This window comes from Cyclopterus lumpus, chromosome 12 (genome assembly GCF_009769545.1).
Source record: "Cyclopterus lumpus isolate fCycLum1 chromosome 12, fCycLum1.pri, whole genome shotgun sequence".
Lineage (NCBI taxonomy): Eukaryota > Metazoa > Chordata > Actinopteri > Perciformes > Cyclopteridae > Cyclopterus > Cyclopterus lumpus.
Window position 1 is genome coordinate 783,467 of NC_046977.1, and position 20,000 is coordinate 803,466.

General features: G+C 45.6%; 1 protein-coding gene across 1 annotated transcript in view; it reads right to left on the reverse strand.

Annotated features, from left to right (window-relative positions):
- Nucleotides 1-3,594: 3,594 nt before the first annotated feature.
- Nucleotides 3,595-20,000, reverse strand: part of lamc3 (laminin, gamma 3) — a 110,699-nt gene continuing 94,293 nt past the window's right edge. Inside the window, exons 20-28 of the mRNA XM_034546962.1 lie at nucleotides 19,655-19,731; nucleotides 18,999-19,133; nucleotides 17,716-17,998; nucleotides 17,138-17,284; nucleotides 9,523-9,625; nucleotides 8,757-8,953; nucleotides 7,171-7,311; nucleotides 4,473-4,572; nucleotides 3,595-4,029 (exon numbers count right to left, since the gene is read on the reverse strand). Of these exons, the coding sequence (XP_034402853.1) occupies nucleotides 3,767-4,029; nucleotides 4,473-4,572; nucleotides 7,171-7,311; nucleotides 8,757-8,953; nucleotides 9,523-9,625; nucleotides 17,138-17,284; nucleotides 17,716-17,998; nucleotides 18,999-19,133; nucleotides 19,655-19,731 (1,446 nt within the window). The 3' untranslated portion in view covers nucleotides 3,595-3,766. The remainder of the gene's footprint in view (nucleotides 4,030-4,472; nucleotides 4,573-7,170; nucleotides 7,312-8,756; nucleotides 8,954-9,522; nucleotides 9,626-17,137; nucleotides 17,285-17,715; nucleotides 17,999-18,998; nucleotides 19,134-19,654; nucleotides 19,732-20,000) is intronic.

Sequence of the window (20,000 nt, forward strand, 5' to 3'; positions counted from 1 at the left end):
CACACACAGACACAGACACACACACACACACACACACACAGACACACACATGACACACACACACACACACAGACAGACACACACACAGACACACACACACAGACACACACACACACACAGACACACACCCAGACACACACACACACACACACACAGACACACACACAGACACACACACAGACACACACACACACACACAGACACACACACACACAGACACACACACACACAGACACACACACACACACACACACACAGACACACACACACCCACACACACACAGACACACACACACACACAGACACACACACACACCCACACACACACACACACACACACACACAGACACACACACACACCCACACAGACACACACACACACACACACACACAGACACACACACACACACACACACACAGACACAGACACACACACACACACACCCACACACACAGACACACACACACACCCACACAGACACACACACACACACACACACACACACACACACACACACACACACACACACAGACACTGTAAAAAAGAGCTAAACGTCTCCTCAGCCAATCAGAGGCGTTTATTCAAACAATATTTAAAAGCATGCGCTGTTTAAAATCCAGCCAAGAACAATACAAACATTCATATGAGCTAAAAGGCCGGCGGGGAAGGTAATGATATTATATTCATTAAATCTGAAATGAGCATCTATATTAATCTGTGTTTCTTATTATTTGAAGCCTATCGATGCTTCATATTCTAATTTGCGATGAATACTGATGACTAAAGGACAAAAGCACGATAAAATAGTTGGAAAGGTAATAAAAAAAAATACATTTGGTCCAAATAATAATACAACAATATAATAATATAACATAACATAAGTGAAAAAAACAGATATTTAGTTTTAATGGATTTGTTTTGAACAGCTGATCTCGAAGCGGCACTAATTAATATTATATTAACAAATGACGTCCAAAAGGAGCCGGCGCAGCTCTACGGAGCATTTTAGAGACTTTCAGCTGGTTGTTTTGGTTGAGTCTCACGGCTCTCATCAGATGGAGTGTTTCCTTCAGGAGGTGGAGACCAAAACAGAGCTAAGGGTAGAACTAACTAACATTTACAGAACTTAATAAAACAGACAGGCTTGAAAACACATTTCTGTTTTTACACACACACAATAATGCACAATGTCATCTTAAAAGCATGTATTTGCATATGTTTGCATGATGTCAAGAGGTGCCACACAGTTATGTATTTATGTCCTCTTATGAGCCCGTTTATGAATCTACAGCCATTCACTGTGTTATTGCTCAAAGAGGGAGGAGGAAGACTCGGTAATCTTCTTCCTGACATGGAGCATGTTATGGTTTTGGGTGGAAAAGATATTTTAAGGCCAAACACACATTCAGTTTCCTCTGGGGGGGGGGGGGGGGGGGGGGGGGGGGGGGGGGGGGATTTGCACTTGAGTTGCCTGCTCCAGACCTTGTCGTCAGGTATTTGTGGCTTCTGTGCTATTCTTTTGGTTTGTTGTGTGGATTTATTATTTTTTTTGTGGGTTTTAAAACAGCTAATTTCATGTGTTTTGTCTTCGTTCTAGTAATCTATCCTCGGCACATGGTTTCTGTGTGAAAGACGTGCAACAAGCCGTCCGACTGCCAGAGGAAATGTGAAGGTTGTTGCATCCTACAGATGTCGAGGAGCGGCTGGTAATTACCACACACACACACACACACACACACACACACACACACACACACACACACACACAAAGAACATCTATGGTTCACTGCCAGTTTCTTTCTGGCTCTGGGTTTATTACAACTGGACCAACCTCACTTGTTGCCGTGGCGATTCCCTTTAGTGGACACGGTTTTCTCTGTGGGAGGAACCTTTTTTATTTAGTTATATTTGTGCGAATAGAAAACTGTCAAAATGATATGGGAGTTCTACAGGGATTGGCTGAAGAGATGCCATTGATTATCCCCAAATCACCAAATGTTGCAAATGTGTGAAGCTTGGTGAAAATAGCCATCTGATATCGTTGTCATATTTATGTATAACAAAATGTCTCACTAGCGCCCCCTAGAAGTCGGACAGGCCACGCCCCTCAGTCCACACGTGTCCGTCGCCGCTTGCTCTACAAAAAAGCCTCTCAGAGTTAAGCTCCGCCTCTCAAAATGTTCTCCTTCTACCCGCTGGGTCCGGTTCATACCAAACTTGCTGCATTTGACACTTTATTAAACTTAAATATTAAAATAAGATGTTGGTCAGCGAGCTTTCGTGGTGCTGGCTGAACGTCCAGCAGGTGTAGCTTCATGAGAGCGTGGGATCTTCTTATTGGACGGATCGAATGAACGTTTGGTACTGAAAGACATTTCACGTGAGCTAATATAAGTAAATCAAACTGATGCTCCTCATCACATTTTTTAAATATCACAAACAACAAGAATATTTCCCACAAATATGCGATTTGCATCGCAGTGTTGGGCTGCACGGTGGTGTAGTGGCTAGCACTGTCGCCTCACAGCAAGAGGGCCGCGGGTTCGATTCCCGGTCGGAGCGGTCCTTCTGTGTGGAGTTTGCATGTTCTCCCCGTGGCAGCGTGGGTTCTCTCCGGGCTCTCCGGCTTCCTCCCACAGTCCAAAGACATGCTGCAGGTTAATTGATCTCTAAATGTCCCATAGGTGTGAATGTGAGAGTGAATGGTTGTATGTCCCTACATGTGCCCTCGATGGACTGGCGGCCTGTCCAGGGTGTCCCCTGCCTTCGCCCTATGTCAGCTGGGATAGGCTCCAGCGCCCCGCGACCCTAATGAGGATAAGCGGTATTGAAGATGGATGGATGGATCGCAGTGTTGTTCAATAAAGTTCAGTAAAAAGTATTGAGACATTTTAGTATGTAAAATGGCCCGTTTCAAGTATACTTTATTTTGTAATGTTTTGTATGTGTACGTACTCAAAACACTTACTGTAAGTAGACATCTAAATCTGATTCCTGATCAGTTATTCAACACGATTAAAAACAGAAATATGTTCTTGCATCGTTTTGCTAAACCATGACTAACACAAAGTCTTCAAGCCCGCGACCCCGAGAACGTGAATATTGACCATTGACGTCACCGCGGCGGCGGAGAGGAAGGCGCTGTGAGCTCCTGAAGGCCGACCCGAACCCCGCCGAGGCCACGGGGACTAATTGTTAATTAAACCGGGCCGATGAAAGAGAGCTCAAGTGTAAATGAATGTGTCAGCCTGGAGGAGCACTCAGACGCCCCTTTTACCCCCGCAAAGGAAAAATCAGCATTACTTTAGACTTGACGGGGCACTCCAGCAGTTCAGAACGGCTGCTTATTATTCACGGAGAAATTAAAGAGTGGGAGAAAGAAATTAAGAAAATAAAATAAAGATAGATGAGGTATAAACCGTGGGAGGCTTCTGGTGAGAGTGTGTATCAAGGTGGTAAAATAATATGTAGCTCGGGGCAAAAAGCTTGAAAAAGGGAAGAATTTAACGATGTAACTGACTTTTTTGAAGCAGGATGAAAAAAAGAAGAAAAAAAACGACCATAGAAACTTTTTATTAACAAAATCTGCAGTGAAAAAAAAAATACCTTGGGGCAAAAGATGGAAAAAAATAAGAAAGTTTAAGGATATAACTGACCTTTTTGAAGCAGAATAATAATTAATATTATTTAAAACCTGGCCTAGCCCTTTTCTTATGAACAGAATCCTCAGACTAATCATAACCCAATGCCGCTCATCTCCAGCGTCTAGCCGCTACCTGCTCCTGTGGCCTGGGGGCACGACGGAGGCAGGTTTAAAGCGATGTCCCTGAGACTGTCTCTCTCCTCCCGGATCTCCTGTAAGTCCTGTTCGATGAAGGACATCCTGCTGTGCTGCTCCTTGGTGGCCGACTTCAGCTTCTGGATCTTGGAGCCCAGCGTCGGGCTCTCAACGCTCCCGCGAAGCGTGCTCAGGCGGCGCGCCGTCTCATCCAAGATCCGGTCGAAGCGTTCCAGCGGCACGTTCCCATCTGGTTCCAGACATGCAGAGGAGGAGAGAGCAGTTGGAGAAAGAGGAGGCGTCAGGAGATTTGGAAGATCGTGGTTTGTAGGCGTCAGTCCTACATCAGCCGTGATGGCCTAATTACGGTGAATTTCAGTCATTATCCTCTGAATCATGTTCACATAAGCACCCCGCAGTGCCCGGCCTTTGCCAAACAAATTGCAAAAACTATTAAACAAGAATGTGTTTTAATAATTAGGTCAGATGATATTAGGTCAGAAAGACGCCACTGAATTATTCTAACACACAAAGCTACTCTCACTTTATCACGCGGATACCAATCTGGGAGATATTTCCATGTTCAATGAGGCATTACAAAGCACAGAGCTCTTTAGTGATTTGACATTTAGGAAGTAATGAAGATTTACGGGGCAAAAAAAGGGGGCGCAGTAAAAATGATCTATAACTTACCAATCTTGCTGATTAGCTGGGTTAGTGTAACAGAATAGGCCTTTAACTGGAGCTTGGCTGCTTCCATGTCCTCCATGACGCTGGTCAGGGACGCCTCCGGCTGCAAAGGAGAAGACATAAAAACATCCAGAAACTAGAATCTCGAAACATCAACATCGCATATGTTAGCTACCTGTAACTGTACATGTGTCTGTGTTAGCTACCTGTAACTGTACATGTGTCTGTGTTAGCTACCTGTAACTTTACATGTGTCTGTGTTAGCTACATGTGACTGTACATGTGTCTGTGTTAGCTACCTGTGACTGTACATGTGTCTGTGTTAGCTACCTGTGACTGTACATGTGTCTGTGTTAGCTACCTGTGACTGTACATGTGTCTGTGTTAGCTACCTGTGACTGTACATGTGTCTGTGTAAGCTACCTGTGACTGTACATGTGTCTGTGTTAGCTACCTGTAACTTTACATGTGTCTGTGTTAGCTACCTGTAACTTTACATGTGTCTGTGTTAGCTACCTGTAACTTTACATGTGTCTGTTAGCTACCTGTAACTTTACATGTGTCTGTGTTAGCTACCTGTAACTGTACATGTGTCTGTGTTAGCTACATGTGACTGTACATGTGTCTGTGTTAGCTACCTGTGACTGTACATGTGTCTGTGTTAGCTACCTGTAACTGTACATGTGTCTGTGTTAGCTACCTGTAACTTTACATGTGTCTGTGTTAGCTACCTGTAACTGTACATGTGTCTGTGTTAGTTACCTGTAACTGTACATGTGTCTGTGTTAGCTACCTGTAACTGTACATGTGTCTGTGTTAGCTTCCTGTAACTGTACATGTGTCTGTGTTAGCTACCTGTAACTGTACATGTGTCTGTGTTAGCTACCTGTGACTGTACATGTGTCTGTGTTAGCTACCTGTAACTTTACATGTGTCTGTGTTAGCTACCTGTAACTGTACATGTGTCTGTGTTAGCTACCTGTAACTGTACATGTGTCTGTGTTAGCTTCCTGTGACTGTACATGTGTCTGTGTTAGCTACCTGTGACTGTACATGTGTCTGTATTAGCTACCTGTGACTGTACATGTGTCTGTGTTAGCTACATGTGACTGTACATGTGTCTGTGTTAGCTACCTGTGACTGTACATGTGTCTGTGTTAGCTACCTGTAACTGTACATGTGTCTGTGTTAGCTACCTGTAACTGTACATGTGTCTGTGTTAGCTACCTGTAACTGTACATGTGTCTGTGTTAGCTACCTGTGACTGTACATGTGTCTGTGTTAGCTACCTGTAACTGTACATGTGTCTGTGTTAGCTACCTGTGACTGTACATGTGTCTGTGTTAGCTTCCTGTAACTGTACATGTGTCTGTGTTAGCTACCTGTAACTGTACATGTGTCTGTGTTAGCTACATGTGACTGTACATGTGTCTGTGTTAGCTACCTGTAACTTTACATGTGTCTGTGTTAGCTACCTGTAACTGTACATGTGTCTGTGTTAGCTTCCTGTGACTGTACATGTGTCTGTGTTAGCTACCTGTGACTGTACATGTGTCTGTGTTAGCTACCTGTGACTGTACATGTGTCTGTGTTAGCTACCTGTAACTGTACATGTGTCTGTGTTAGCTACCTGTGACTGTACATGTGTCTGTGTTAGCTACCTGTAACTTTACATGTGTCTGTGTTAGCTACCTGTAACTGTACATGTGTCTGTGTTAGCTACCTGTAACTGTACATGTGTCTGTGTTAGCTACCTGTGACTGTACATGTGTCTGTGTTAGCTACCTGTAACTTTACATGTGTCTGTGTTAGCTACCTGTAACTGTACATGTGTCTGTGTTAGCTTCCTGTGACTGTACATGTGTCTGTGTTAGCTACATGTGACTGTACATGTGTCTGTGTTAGCTACCTGTGACTGTACATGTGTCTGTGTTAGCTACATGTGACTACATGTGTCTGTGTTAGCTACCTGTAACTGTACATGTGTCTGTGTTAGCTACATGTGACTACATGTGTCTGTGTTAGCTACCTGTGACTGTACATGTGTCTGTGTTAGCTACATGTGACTGTACATGTGTCTGTGTTAGCTACCTGTGACTGTACATGTGTCTGTGTTAGCTTCCTGTAACTGTACATGTGTCTGTGTTAGCTACCTGTGACTGTACATGTGTCTGTGTTAGCTACATGTGACTGTACATGTGTCTGTGTTAGCTACCTGTGACTGTACATGTGTATGTGTTAGCTACCTGTAACTGTACATGTGTCTGTGTTAGCTACATGTGACTGTACATGTGTCTGTGTTAGCTACCTGTAACTGTACATGTGTCTGTGTTTGCTACCTGTGACTGTACATGTGTCTGTGTTAGCTACATGTGACTGTACATGTGTCTGTGTTAGCTACCTGTGACTGTACATGTGTATGTGTTAGCTACCTGTAACTGTACATGTGTCTGTGTTAGCTACATGTGACTGTACATGTGTCTGTGTTAGCTACCTGTAACTGTACATGTGTCTGTGTTAGCTACCTGTGACTGTACATGTGTCTGTGTTAGCTACCTGTGACTGTACATGTGTCTGTGTTAGCTACCTGTGACTGTACATGTGTCTGTGTTAGCTACCTGTGACTGTACATGTGTCTGTGTTAGCTACCTGTGACTGTACATGTGTCTGTGTTAGCTACCTGTGACTGTACATGTTATACCTGTTGGCTGATCTGGGAGGTGACTGTGTCAGTGTGCATCTCCTGCTCAGCCAGCTGCTGTAAAGCAGAGTCTATGTGGGAGCTCAGGTGAGCAGATGCAGTCCTGGTGTGCTTGGCCTGGATCAGAATGGCTTTGGACTCCTGCACACAGAGAGAGAGCGGAACAATAGAACTGAGGAAAGACAAAAGGTTTATACCCAATATTGAGGATGTTTTGATTCGCTCCAGGTTTAGCCTGCACATTGCTATCTTTCTATTTGCTGAATAGTATAATAATATAAATATTAAAGCTGCGAGCAGCAATGAACGGGTCCTCGCTCACCTGCGCCAGTCGGGGGCGCCGGCGGGGAGCCGACCCGCTCGGCCGAGAACGTAGGGACGCCGGTCGTACGTTTTACCGTTTGTCGCGTAACCTCGATATTCTTTCGCCAGTAGGCGGCGCGTCGACTGCGAGTAAAAATAAGCTTGTCGATATCCTCAGGCCTAGTCTAGTTGAGCCAGTAGGTGGCGCTTTGAGAATGTGAACATATACATGCATCGTGTGTCTCTACGTGAAGTCTAGAAAAAAAAGTGATGAAGAAATCTGCCCGGCCTGGACTTGAAGACACAACTCGCGCACTCAAGACAGGTGTTTATCCCAATGCGCCACCAGTTTACTGAAAAAATGTGATTGGAACTCGTATAGCTAGAAAATATTAGTGTCTAAAACTTGTCATTTTATTTTTTTAGTAGGTTTTCCAATGACAATTTTGAATGTTTTTTCTTGTAAATGTGTTCAGGGCTTGACTGGCAACATGCATGATTATTTTTGGAAAGATTGGTTTAGTTAAAGCAACAGTCTCTAGCATAACAAAGCACAGGAAGTGGGATTTTATTGGAATTATTTTAAAGTGAGAGTGGGTGAAAGCGACGTTTTTTTTGCAGAATAATCATGCTCAAGGCCTTCTGATCATCCTGGATAGAAGATTAAAGTCGATCGGATAATTTTTGTGGGAGATAACGTTAAATGTATAACGGCGAAAAGTGCTAACTTCGGCGAATTATTGTAGCGCCCCCTAGTGTTCAAATCGCACAAGATTTATCTTGCAAGTTAAGGCATGCCATGTGCACTTAGGAGACATATTTCAAAGTGATTATTCCCAATAGTGTTGACGCTATGAGCATTGAAAAACAACACACGCCCCTAAGATGTTCATTGGGCCATAGATCCTTACCACAATGACATATAAATAAACGGTTGACATATTCTACGTCATCTGGCTTCAATGATTTGATTGATATCAGGTTTTGTTGATTTGGACCAAGCCTGTAGTTAAGAAAGTCAATTATGTGTTTTTCACAAAATTCAAAATGGCGGAAAATTTAAGTATGCGGACCTTAGGGGTCTGAGAGGGTTTTCTGTAGAGCAGGTGGAGATGGACATGTGTGAACAATGTTCACCCTAAAAAACTCATTCGTCGCTCGGACCCTAATCAGTGTAGCCTTCATCTGTATCTGCAACTGTGCAGAAAGGCCGTATTTAAGCAGAATGAATAGACACACACACACACACACACACACACACACACACACACACACACACACACCTTTGCCACAGCGTGCGCCGTCTGCTCCGCCTCCTTTGTGGTGTTGAGGTTCAGGTTTTCCAGCGCCGGTTTGAGCGTCTTCTCGATCTGCGAGACCCTTTTGCGGACGTCAGCCAGAACCTTGTCCTGCAGTGGTCTTTCCTTCTTCAGGGCCGTCCTGGTCTGGGTCTGCCGACGGGGCCACTCCCGCGCCATGTCTGAATGGAGATCCGAGTATTTTTTTATATTTCATTAAATAATCATGAATAAATAGGAAAAATTGAAAAAGACATCCAGAGCGTCAAATAAATGGATGGGGCATCACATATTTACAAGCTCCACCCACTTCAAACCAGTGAGAAGAGGCTACATCACACAGATATATATCTCATGTGCAATGACCAAAATAGGGTCAAACTGTGAGTATTTGTGTTCATGTAGAACCAGATTATTCATACTAAGAAGCTGATGGGTTCATAGGGCCTTTAAGACGGATTCTGCTTTCTTTTAGATTATAAAATGGTGGATTCCAATAGATCATCGTCTGCTGTCTGAATTAGACTCTGCTGCATTCAATACATGACAATTAGGTCAAAATGTTACGATGGTGATGACATATTTACTATAATAACACTTCAGCCTGTCGCGCTTATATTTGTTTTCAGTCTCTGCACTTGACATTTCGTTTTGAGTTGAATAAATAAATAATGAATAATGACGTTCAACATGAACAACATTGCACGACGGACGGTGAAGAGAAACAAGTCAGATGGAGAGAAAGACTCACACTCGAGTTCTCTGTGCAGGACGATGGCGGCAGACTCCACCTCTTTCCCCGTCACCACGGACGACAAAGCCGTGACCTTTGCCCCTTGAGCGTGAGCTCGCAGCTTGAAAGAGAGACACGTAAGAGGCATGGCCTCCGTTAAAGTGCATTCCAACAGATGTGCCACGCTTTGAGCTAAAAGAACATTCTTTTCTTTGCTCATCGATACGAAACCAAGCAATTCTTTGTAAAATGAGACACTCATCAGCCCCATATACCTGAATGGAATGGTCCTTTGTTTCATAACTATATTTCTCATAAAAATCAGTCGATTAATCAGGGTCAGCCATGTAAGCATGCTAACATTAGCAGTAAACACAAGGTACAGTAACATCTGATGAAAATGTCTGTAGGTTTGCAGGTATTTGGTTATAATGCAAAGAATTGCACACATTAATTAATCAATTTTGACTTGATGATGGAGCCAAATGGTAAATTGTGACATAGTTCACCCTCAGGGGGCATGAACGTATCATGCAAATGCTTCCAGGACCTAATCGGACATTAAGTGGGATTAATGATTCAATTAAAATGTTCTTGAATTAAACTTTCATTTAGAAACACAAAGGCGGTGCTTGAATCCGTCCTCCGGGAAACCTGGAATATCTGTAATAAAACGTGACGTCGATCCGTCTGAGCGGACGAACGGAGCCGATCAGATAATTCTATATACATAAAAAAAATGTAATTTGGTGTGGCTTGCAGCAGCAGGCTCATAGAGCCACACCGCATGTTCTCCTGCATGTTCTCCTGCATGTTCTCCTGCATGTTCTCCTGCATGTTCTCCTGCATGTTCTTCTGCATGTTCTCCTGCATGTTCTCCTGCATGTTCTCCTGCATGTTCTCCTGCATGTTCTTCTGCATGTTCTCCTGCATGTTCTCCTGCATGTTCTTCTACATGTTCTCCTGCATGTTCTCCTGCATGTTCTTCTGCATGTTCTCCTGCATGTTCTTCTGCATGTTCTCCTGCATGTTCTCCTGCATGTTCTCCTGCATGTTCTTCTGCATGTTCTCCTGCATGTTCTCCTGCATGTTCTTCTACATGTTCTCCTGCATGTTCTCCTGCATGTTCTTCTGCATGTTCTCCTGCATGTTCTTCTGCATGTTCTCCTGCATGTTCTCCTGCATGTTCTCCTCCTGCATGTTCTCCTGCATGTTCTCCTGCATGTTCTCCTGCATGTTCTCCTGCATGTTCTCCTGCATGTTCTTCTGCATGTTCTCCTGCATGTTCTCCTGCATGTTCTCCTGCATGTTCTTCTGCATGTTCTCCTGCATGTTCTTCTGCATGTTCTCCTGCATGTTCTCCTGCATGTTCTCCTCCTGCATGTTCTCCTGCATGTTCTCCTGCATGTTCTCCTGCATGTTCTCCTGCATGTTCTCCTGCATGTTCTCCTCCTGCATGTTCTCCTGCATGTTCTTCTGCATGTTCTCCTGCATGTTCTCCTGCATGTTCTTCTGCATGTTCTCCTGCATGTTCTCCTGCATGTTCTCCTGCATGTTCTTCTGCATGTTCTCCTGCATGTTCTTCTGCATGTTCTCCTGCATGTTCTCCTGCATGTTCTCCTCCTGCATGTTCTCCTGCATGTTCTCCTGCATGTTCTCCTGCATGTTCTCCTCCTGCATGTTCTCCTGCATGTTCTTCTGCATGTTCTCCTGCATGTTCTCCTGCATGTTCTCCTGCATGTTCTCCTCCATGTTCTCCTGCATGTTCTCCTGCATGTTCTCCTGCATGTTCTCCTGCATGTTCTCCTGCATGTTCTTCTGCATGTTCTCCTGCATGTTCTCCTGCATGTTCTCCTCCATGTTCTTCTGCATGTTCTCCTGCATGTTCTCCTGCATGTTCTCCTGCATGTTCTCCTCCTGCATGTTCTCCTGCATGTTCTCCTGCATGTTCTCCTGCATGTTCTCCTGCATGTTCTCCTGCATGTTCTTCTGCATGTTCTCCTGCATGTTCTCCTGCATGTTCTCCTGCATGTTCTTCTGCATGTTCTCCTGCATGTTCTCCTGCATGTTCTCCTGCATGTTCTCCTGCATGTTCTTCTGCATGTTCTCCTGCATGTTCTCCTGCATGTTCTCCTGCATGTTCTTCTGCATGTTCTCCTGCATGTTCTTCTGCATGTTCTCCTGCATGTTCTCCTGCATGTTCTTCTGCATGTTCTCCTGCATGTTCTTCTGCATGTTCTCCTGCATGTTCTCCTGCATGTTCTCCTCCTGCATGTTCTCCTGCATGTTCTCCTGCATGTTCTCCTCCTGCATGTTCTCCTGCATGTTCTCCTGCATGTTCTCCTGCATGTTCTTCTGCATGTTCTCCTGCATGTTCTTCTGCATGTTCTCCTGCATGTTCTCCTGCATGTTCTCCTCCTGCATGTTCTCCTGCATGTTCTTCTGCATGTTCTCCTGCATGTTCTCCTGCATGTTCTCCTCCTGCATGTTCTCCTGCATGTTCTCCTGCATGTTCTCCTGCATGTTCTCCTCCTGCATGTTCTTCTGCATGTTCTCCTGCATGTTCTCCTGCATGTTCTCCTCCATGTTCTCCTGCATGTTCTCCTGCATGTTCTTCTGCATGTTCTCCTGCATGTTCTCCTGCATGTTCTCCTGCATGTTCTCCTGCATGTTCTCCTGCATGTTCTTCTGCATGTTCTCCTGCATGTTCTCCTGCATGTTCTCCTGCATGTTCTTCTGCATGTTCTCCTGCATGTTCTCCTGCATGTTCTTCTACATGTTCTCCTGCATGTTCTCCTGCATGTTCTTCTGCATGTTCTCCTGCATGTTCTTCTGCATGTTCTCCTGCATGTTCTCCTGCATGTTCTCCTGCATGTTCTTCTGCATGTTCTCCTGCATGTTCTCCTGCATGTTCTTCTACATGTTCTCCTGCATGTTCTCCTGCATGTTCTTCTGCATGTTCTCCTGCATGTTCTTCTGCATGTTCTCCTGCATGTTCTCCTGCATGTTCTCCTCCTGCATGTTCTCCTGCATGTTCTCCTGCATGTTCTCCTGCATGTTCTCCTGCATGTTCTTCTGCATGTTCTCCTGCATGTTCTCCTGCATGTTCTCCTGCATGTTCTCCTGCATGTTCTTCTGCATGTTCTCCTGCATGTTCTCCTGCATGTTCTCCTGCATGTTCTTCTGCATGTTCTCCTGCATGTTCTCCTGCATGTTCTCCTGCATGTTCTCCTGCATGTTCTCCTCCTGCATGTTCTCCTGCATGTTCTTCTGCATGTTCTCCTGCATGTTCTCCTGCATGTTCTTCTGCATGTTCTCCTGCATGTTCTCCTGCATGTTCTCCTGCATGTTCTTCTGCATGTTCTCCTGCATGTTCTCCTGCATGTTCTCCTCCTGCATGTTCTCCTGCATGTTCTCCTGCATGTTCTCCTGCATGTTCTCCTGCATGTTCTCCTGCATGTTCTCCTCCTGCATGTTCTCCTGCATGTTCTTCTGCATGTTCTCCTGCATGTTCTCCTGCATGTTCTTCTGCATGTTCTCCTGCATGTTCTTCTGCATGTTCTCCTGCATGTTCTCCTGCATGTTCTCCTCCTGCATGTTCTCCTGCATGTTCTCCTGCATGTTCTCCTGCATGTTCTCCTCCTGCATGTTCTCCTGCATGTTCTTCTGCATGTTCTCCTGCATGTTCTCCTGCATGTTCTCCTGCATGTTCTCCTCCATGTTCTCCTGCATGTTCTCCTGCATGTTCTCCTGCATGTTCTCCTGCATGTTCTTCTGCATGTTCTCCTGCATGTTCTCCTGCATGTTCTCCTCCATGTTCTTCTGCATGTTCTCCTGCATGTTCTCCTGCATGTTCTCCTGCATGTTCTCCTCCTGCATGTTCTCCTGCATGTTCTCCTGCATGTTCTCCTGCATGTTCTCCTGCATGTTCTCCTGCATGTTCTTCTGCATGTTCTCCTGCATGTTCTCCTGCATGTTCTCCTGCATGTTCTTCTGCATGTTCTCCTGCATGTTCTCCTGCATGTTCTCCTGCATGTTCTCCTGCATGTTCTTCTGCATGTTCTCCTGCATGTTCTCCTGCATGTTCTCCTGCATGTTCTTCTGCATGTTCTCCTGCATGTTCTTCTGCATGTTCTCCTGCATGTTCTCCTGCATGTTCTTCTGCATGTTCTCCTGCATGTTCTCCTGCATGTTCTCCTGCATGTTCTCCTGCATGTTCTCCTCCTGCATGTTCTCCTGCATGTTCTCCTGCATGTTCTCCTCCTGCATGTTCTCCTGCATGTTCTCCTGCATGTTCTCCTGCATGTTCTTCTGCATGTTCTCCTGCATGTTCTTCTGCATGTTCTCCTGCATGTTCTCCTGCATGTTCTCCTCCTGCATGTTCTCCTGCATGTTCTTCTGCATGTTCTCCTGCATGTTCTCCTCCTGCATGTTCTCCTGCATGTTCTCCTGCATGTTCTCCTGCATGTTCTCCTCCTGCATGTTCTTCTGCATGTTCTCCTGCATGTTCTCCTGCATGTTCTCCTCCATGTTCTCCTGCATGTTCTCCTGCATGTTCTCCTGCATGTTCTTCTGCATGTTCTCCTGCATGTTCTCCTGCATGTTCTCCTGCATGTTCTCCTGCATGTTCTCCTGCATGTTCTTCTGCATGTTCTCCTGCATGTTCTCCTGCATGTTCTCCTGCATGTTCTTCTGCATGTTCTCCTGCATGTTCTCCTGCATGTTCTTCTACATGTTCTCCTGCATGTTCTCCTGCATGTTCTTCTGCATGTTCTCCTGCATGTTCTTCTGCATGTTCTCCTGCATGTTCTCCTGCATGTTCTCCTGCATGTTCTTCTGCATGTTCTCCTGCATGTTCTCCTGCATGTTCTTCTACATGTTCTCCTGCATGTTCTCCTGCATGTTCTTCTGCATGTTCTCCTGCATGTTCTTCTGCATGTTCTCCTGCATGTTCTCCTGCATGTTCTCCTCCTGCATGTTCTCCTGCATGTTCTCCTGCATGTTCTCCTGCATGTTCTCCTGCATGTTCTCCTGCATGTTCTTCTGCATGTTCTCCTGCATGTTCTCCTGCATGTTCTCCTGCATGTTCTCCTGCATGTTCTTCTGCATGTTCTCCTGCATGTTCTCCTGCATGTTCTCCTGCATGTTCTTCTGCATGTTCTCCTGCATGTTCTCCTGCATGTTCTCCTGCATGTTCTCCTGCATGTTCTCCTCCTGCATGTTCTCCTGCATGTTCTTCTGCATGTTCTCCTGCATGTTCTCCTGCATGTTCTTCTGCATGTTCTCCTGCATGTTCTCCTGCATGTTCTCCTGCATGTTCTTCTGCATGTTCTCCTGCATGTTCTCCTGCATGTTCTCCTCCTGCATGTTCTCCTGCATGTTCTCCTGCATGTTCTCCTGCATGTTCTCCTGCATGTTCTCCTCCTGCATGTTCTCCTGCATGTTCTTCTGCATGTTCTCCTGCATGTTCTCCTGCATGTTCTCCTGCATGTTCTCCTCCATGTTCTCCTGCATGTTCTCCTGCATGTTCTCCTGCATGTTCTCCTGCATGTTCTTCTGCATGTTCTCCTGCATGTTCTCCTGCATGTTCTCCTCCATGTTCTTCTGCATGTTCTCCTGCATGTTCTCCTGCATGTTCTCCTGCATGTTCTCCTCCTGCATGTTCTCCTGCATGTTCTCCTGCATGTTCTCCTGCATGTTCTTCTGCATGTTCTCCTGCATGTTCTCCTGCATGTTCTTCTGCATGTTCTCCTGCATGTTCTCCTGCATGTTCTCCTCCATGTTCTCCTGCATGTTCTCCTGCATGTTCTCCTGCATGTTCTCCTGCATGTTCTTCTGCATGTTCTCCTGCATGTTCTCCTGCATGTTCTCCTCCATGTTCTCCTGCATGTTCTCCTGCATGTTCTCCTGCATGTTCTTCTGCATGTTCTCCTGCATGTTCTCCTGCATGTTCTTCTGCATGTTCTCCTGCATGTTCTCCTGCATGTTCTCCTGCCGGACTAATGGTCGGAATACTTCAGCAGTCCAAATATTGTTCTTGTAATCTTTATCAAACTTATTCTTCCACTATTTCTTCCGTATGTATTTTGTATCTCTTCCTTCATATATTCAACTATAGAAAACGTTCAAATATTAAAAAATTCAACTCCTTCGGGAATCAAGCGGAAAAACTTTTCAACTTTTCAAATCTTCATATTTTTCAATCTTTGTATAGTTTTTTTAAAAATGGGATCACAATGGAGAAAATCTTAAACATTTAAAACCTTATAACATCTTCATACTTTCAGCTAAAGACACCATTTAAAATTTAAAATGTTGACAGGACCTTCAACTATTACTGTATATTTCATGTATTTTTCATCTTTTCACATCTTCAAATAATTAATTTTGTTATGGAATAAAAAATGAATGGGTTCCTATGGAGGAAAACTTCAAATCCGCTTAAACTTTTTCAACTTTAAAACCTTCCAATGTCCGCATACCTACAGCCAGAGACACCATTTAACCTTTAAAATGTTGATAACATCTTTAGCTATAAGCTATAACTTTATAATTGATCTTTTTTTGATATCTTTTATACTTATTTAACTGTCCCCGTTTTAGTTGTATGTGTTTTTCAGCCCGTTTGTTCTCAATGAGTGTGTGTGTGGCAGCTTAGAGCTGTGACATCATCGCCAGAGGGCTGAGAGGATTGAGAATCTTAACCAAAAAACATTTGTAAATTGTCACTACGGCCACACCGTTTACTCTTCTTACACCATTTATGGATCAAAACGTAGGGATTCTTGTGCCGGTCCTCACATGTGTCGATAGAATCCACGTTGTTTCCCACACTTGTCAGGAGAACGCTTAACGAGGGAGCAAGTCCAGTCTCTGCCCCATAGAGCCCCATGATATCTTTTTCTCCAAAACGTCTTCTCACAGACGATGGCACCTGATTTGTAAATCTCGACTAGAGACACATCGTGTAACATACAGACCCACAAGCGACATTTATGGGTTCGCAAGAGTCTTGTGTCTCAAGAAATATAATTATGTTGGGGTGTTGCTTTTGAAGTTCTATATGATATTAAGCTTTTTCCGAAAAAAATAAATGAATTGGAGGCTATGGGAGATATTCTTCACAAACTGTCACTCATGAACAGGTGCAGCTAATCAGAGCAGTCTCACACTCATTCTGGTTTTAGCTATATTAAGAGGACGCACACGCACACGCACACGCACACGCACACGCACACGCACACGCACACGCACACACACACACACGCACACACACGCACACACACACACACAGGTGTTCTCATTAGTTTGATGGACACATCTCTCTCTCTCTCAGTCTCTCTGTCTGTCTCCCCCCTCTCCCCTCTTTCTTTCTCTCTCTCCCCCCTCTCTCTCTCCTCCCCCTCCCTTTCCCGCCCTCTCTCTCTCTCTCTCTCTCCTTCCCCCCCCTCACCCCCTCTCCTCCTCCGCCCTCCTTCCCCCCTCCCCTCCCCCCGCCCCCTCACCTCACTAGATATATACATGTATATAATACACATGTATCTAAACACCTCTCTTTAGAAGCCACACCATCTAAAGTTCAATATACATTGAGCCATCGCGACATGAAGCCAGGTGCGGTACATTTGCTCACCTGGCTGATGTCTCCCACGGCTTGCAGCTGCTTCCTGGCGGTGTGTTTGAGAGGCTCCACCCCCTCTCCGATCTTACTGATGAGGTTGTCTTTGCTCTGAATTTGCTTGTCCAGTTCTTCTTTTCGTTTTAGCAGGTCCTCGCCCCGCTAAACAGGAAGCAGAAAAACACACATATATATATTTAAATTCCATTATGCTTTCTCTATCAGTTTGACTAAATATTCTGTCTTTATTCAGCCATTTTCAGAAGGAAAATTGGCCTATTTCTGTGTGCTTTGACAATGTTGGTGGTTAATCAGCCTCCTCTGGAACAACATGTACCCCATGAGCAGCTCTCCTTGCCTACTCGCTGTCCCCTCTTGCCAAATGTAACATGAAGGAGAAGGAAAAGGATGTGGAGGGAGATGAGATACTTCTGTGTATTAGCCGAGTTATGTCCCAGAAGGGTTTCTTATATAACACGTGCAGCTATCAAAGTGGCTCTAGGGACACGAAATTGATCCACTTATGAGTCTATAATGCAACATAATGCTGCTTCAAATGACATGTGTGCTCTGCAGGTGGGGTCCAAACTGACCTCTGCTCTCCTGTTGGTCGTATGCGTTTGGTTGAGCTCTGGTGCTGACGGGCTGGTGTCGGATGTGATGGTACCCAGGACCAGCTGTAGACCAGCAGCTTCCTCCTCCAGGACCAGCTGTAGACCAGCAGCTTCCTCCTCCAGGACCAGCTGTAGACCAGCAGCTTCCTCCTCCAGGACCAGCTGTAGACCAGCAGCTTCCTCCTCCAGGACCAGCTGCTCGGCTGCCGTTTCATCCACCTGTGCCGTCAGGTTCTCCTTCAGCTGCTGCATTTGAGTTATTCTGAGAGGACATGTTGTGACATGCAGGGCGCTGTACTGGACACCATGAAACACCAGCATGCTTTCTGTTTCGTAGTGTTAAAAATGCACAGAGGAGTTTAATATTCATTCATTGATATGAATCTGAGGACGGGACGAGGCAGGAAAGATGAATTCAGGAGACATCTTATCACCTGCACAGCTCAGTGATATCACATCTGTCTGGCCTCAACAGACCAGAACCACCATGTGGAGATGTTCCCTTCAGTAGTACCAGAAGTATTAGATGAACACTCTTCATACTACTGAAGAGACCGGGAGGACTGGTCAGATCCTATGTTACGGCTACTTTAATACAGTTATCTAGTCCAAGTAGAGCCCTAAACAATGTGATGGTAATGATATGTTTAAATAAATGTAGTTAAACCATAATAATACCATTACATTACCCATTACTGTGCGTCACACTTTCTGAATATGAAGCATGAGCTTGATTGTCAACGTGGTTATTTCAAGGTATCGCGTGAAGGACGGGCAAAGAAACAATGTGGAGGAATGCAATGTTATGCTTTATGGGCATAAACTGCTCATTCACATGCTGTAAGCTGACACACACACACACACACACACACACACACACACACACACAGATTAACAGCAGTCTCCTGAACTGAGCTGACGACTGTTAGAAGGGGTAATCAATTCCTCGCTCCTCTCGCTCCTCGCCCTCCTCGTGGCCACCCGAGGGCTCTTTGCATCGCTCTGTGTGGCCTTCAGGATAATCCTCGCAGCAATCACACGCTCGGAGATGCAGCGAGCGAGCGGCTTAGGGGGGGGGGGGGGGGGGGGGGGGGGGGGGGGGGGGGGGGGGGGGGGGGGGGGGGGGGGGGGGGGGGGGGGGGGGGGGGGGGGGGGGGGGCTAAATGTCTTACTGCTAAACTCCGACGTGCTTTAAGAGGCTGCTGTGAAGACGAGGACCTCGAGCAGCTTGTTAAAGGATGCTTTGTGTGTGTTGTGCTCACTGCTCCGTCAGCTTCCTGATGTACTCCTCTGTGGAGTTGTCCTGCAGAAGATCCATCAGGAGACCCAAGGTCTGCTCCGAGGCTCGGGCCGCCCGGCTGGCTGTGGCCTCAATGTGGTCTGCTGCTTCTATGTGACTACAGAGGGGGAGAGACACAAGGATGTCAGCATCAAGTCCAGATCTTTCTGTAACTATAATAATGCTGGGTCCTCCAGTGGCAGAGGGCCTCGAGCTCCACAGGTTCCTCCAGGCCTCAGAGACCAGAGAAGGAGCTCCACAGGTTCCTCCAGGCCTCAGAGACCAGAGAAGGAGCTCCACAGGTTCCTCCAGGCCTCAGAGACCAGAGAAGGAGCTCCACAGGTTCCTCCAGGCCTCAGAGACCAGAGAAGGAGCTCCACAGGTTCCTCCAGGCCTCAGAGACCAGAGACGGAGCTCCACAGGTTCCTCCAGGCCTCAGAGACCAGAGAAGGAGCTCCACAGGTTCCTCCAGGCCTCAGAGACCAGAGAAGGAGCTCCACAGGTTCCTCCAGGCCTCAGAGACCAGAGACGGAGCTCCACAGGTTCCTCCAGGCCTCAGAGACCAGAGACGGAGCTCCACAGGTTCCTCCAGGCCTCAGAGACCAGAGACGGAGCTCCACAGGACTCCACTGGTCTTACCTTTTCATGAGGGCTTGGGAGTCGTTGACCAACATGTTCCATTTGTTGGGCTCTGACAGCACCTCAAAAGGAAAGATCTATGGAGAAGGAAGAGAGGGAACAATGCTGAGAACTTTTCTTCAGGCGCTGTTCGCTCAGACTTTTCAGCATCTAGAAGAATCTGGGCACAGATTTCAATAAACATAAAGGTTAGGATTAGTTTTGGCTGGATTCAAAATGCTTTCCTGGACTCAGTCGTGGACAACATGGTGGCCTGTGATGGAACTCCTCTAAAGAACCTCTCTCTCTCTCTCTCTATATATTATATATATATATATATATATATATATATATATATATATATATA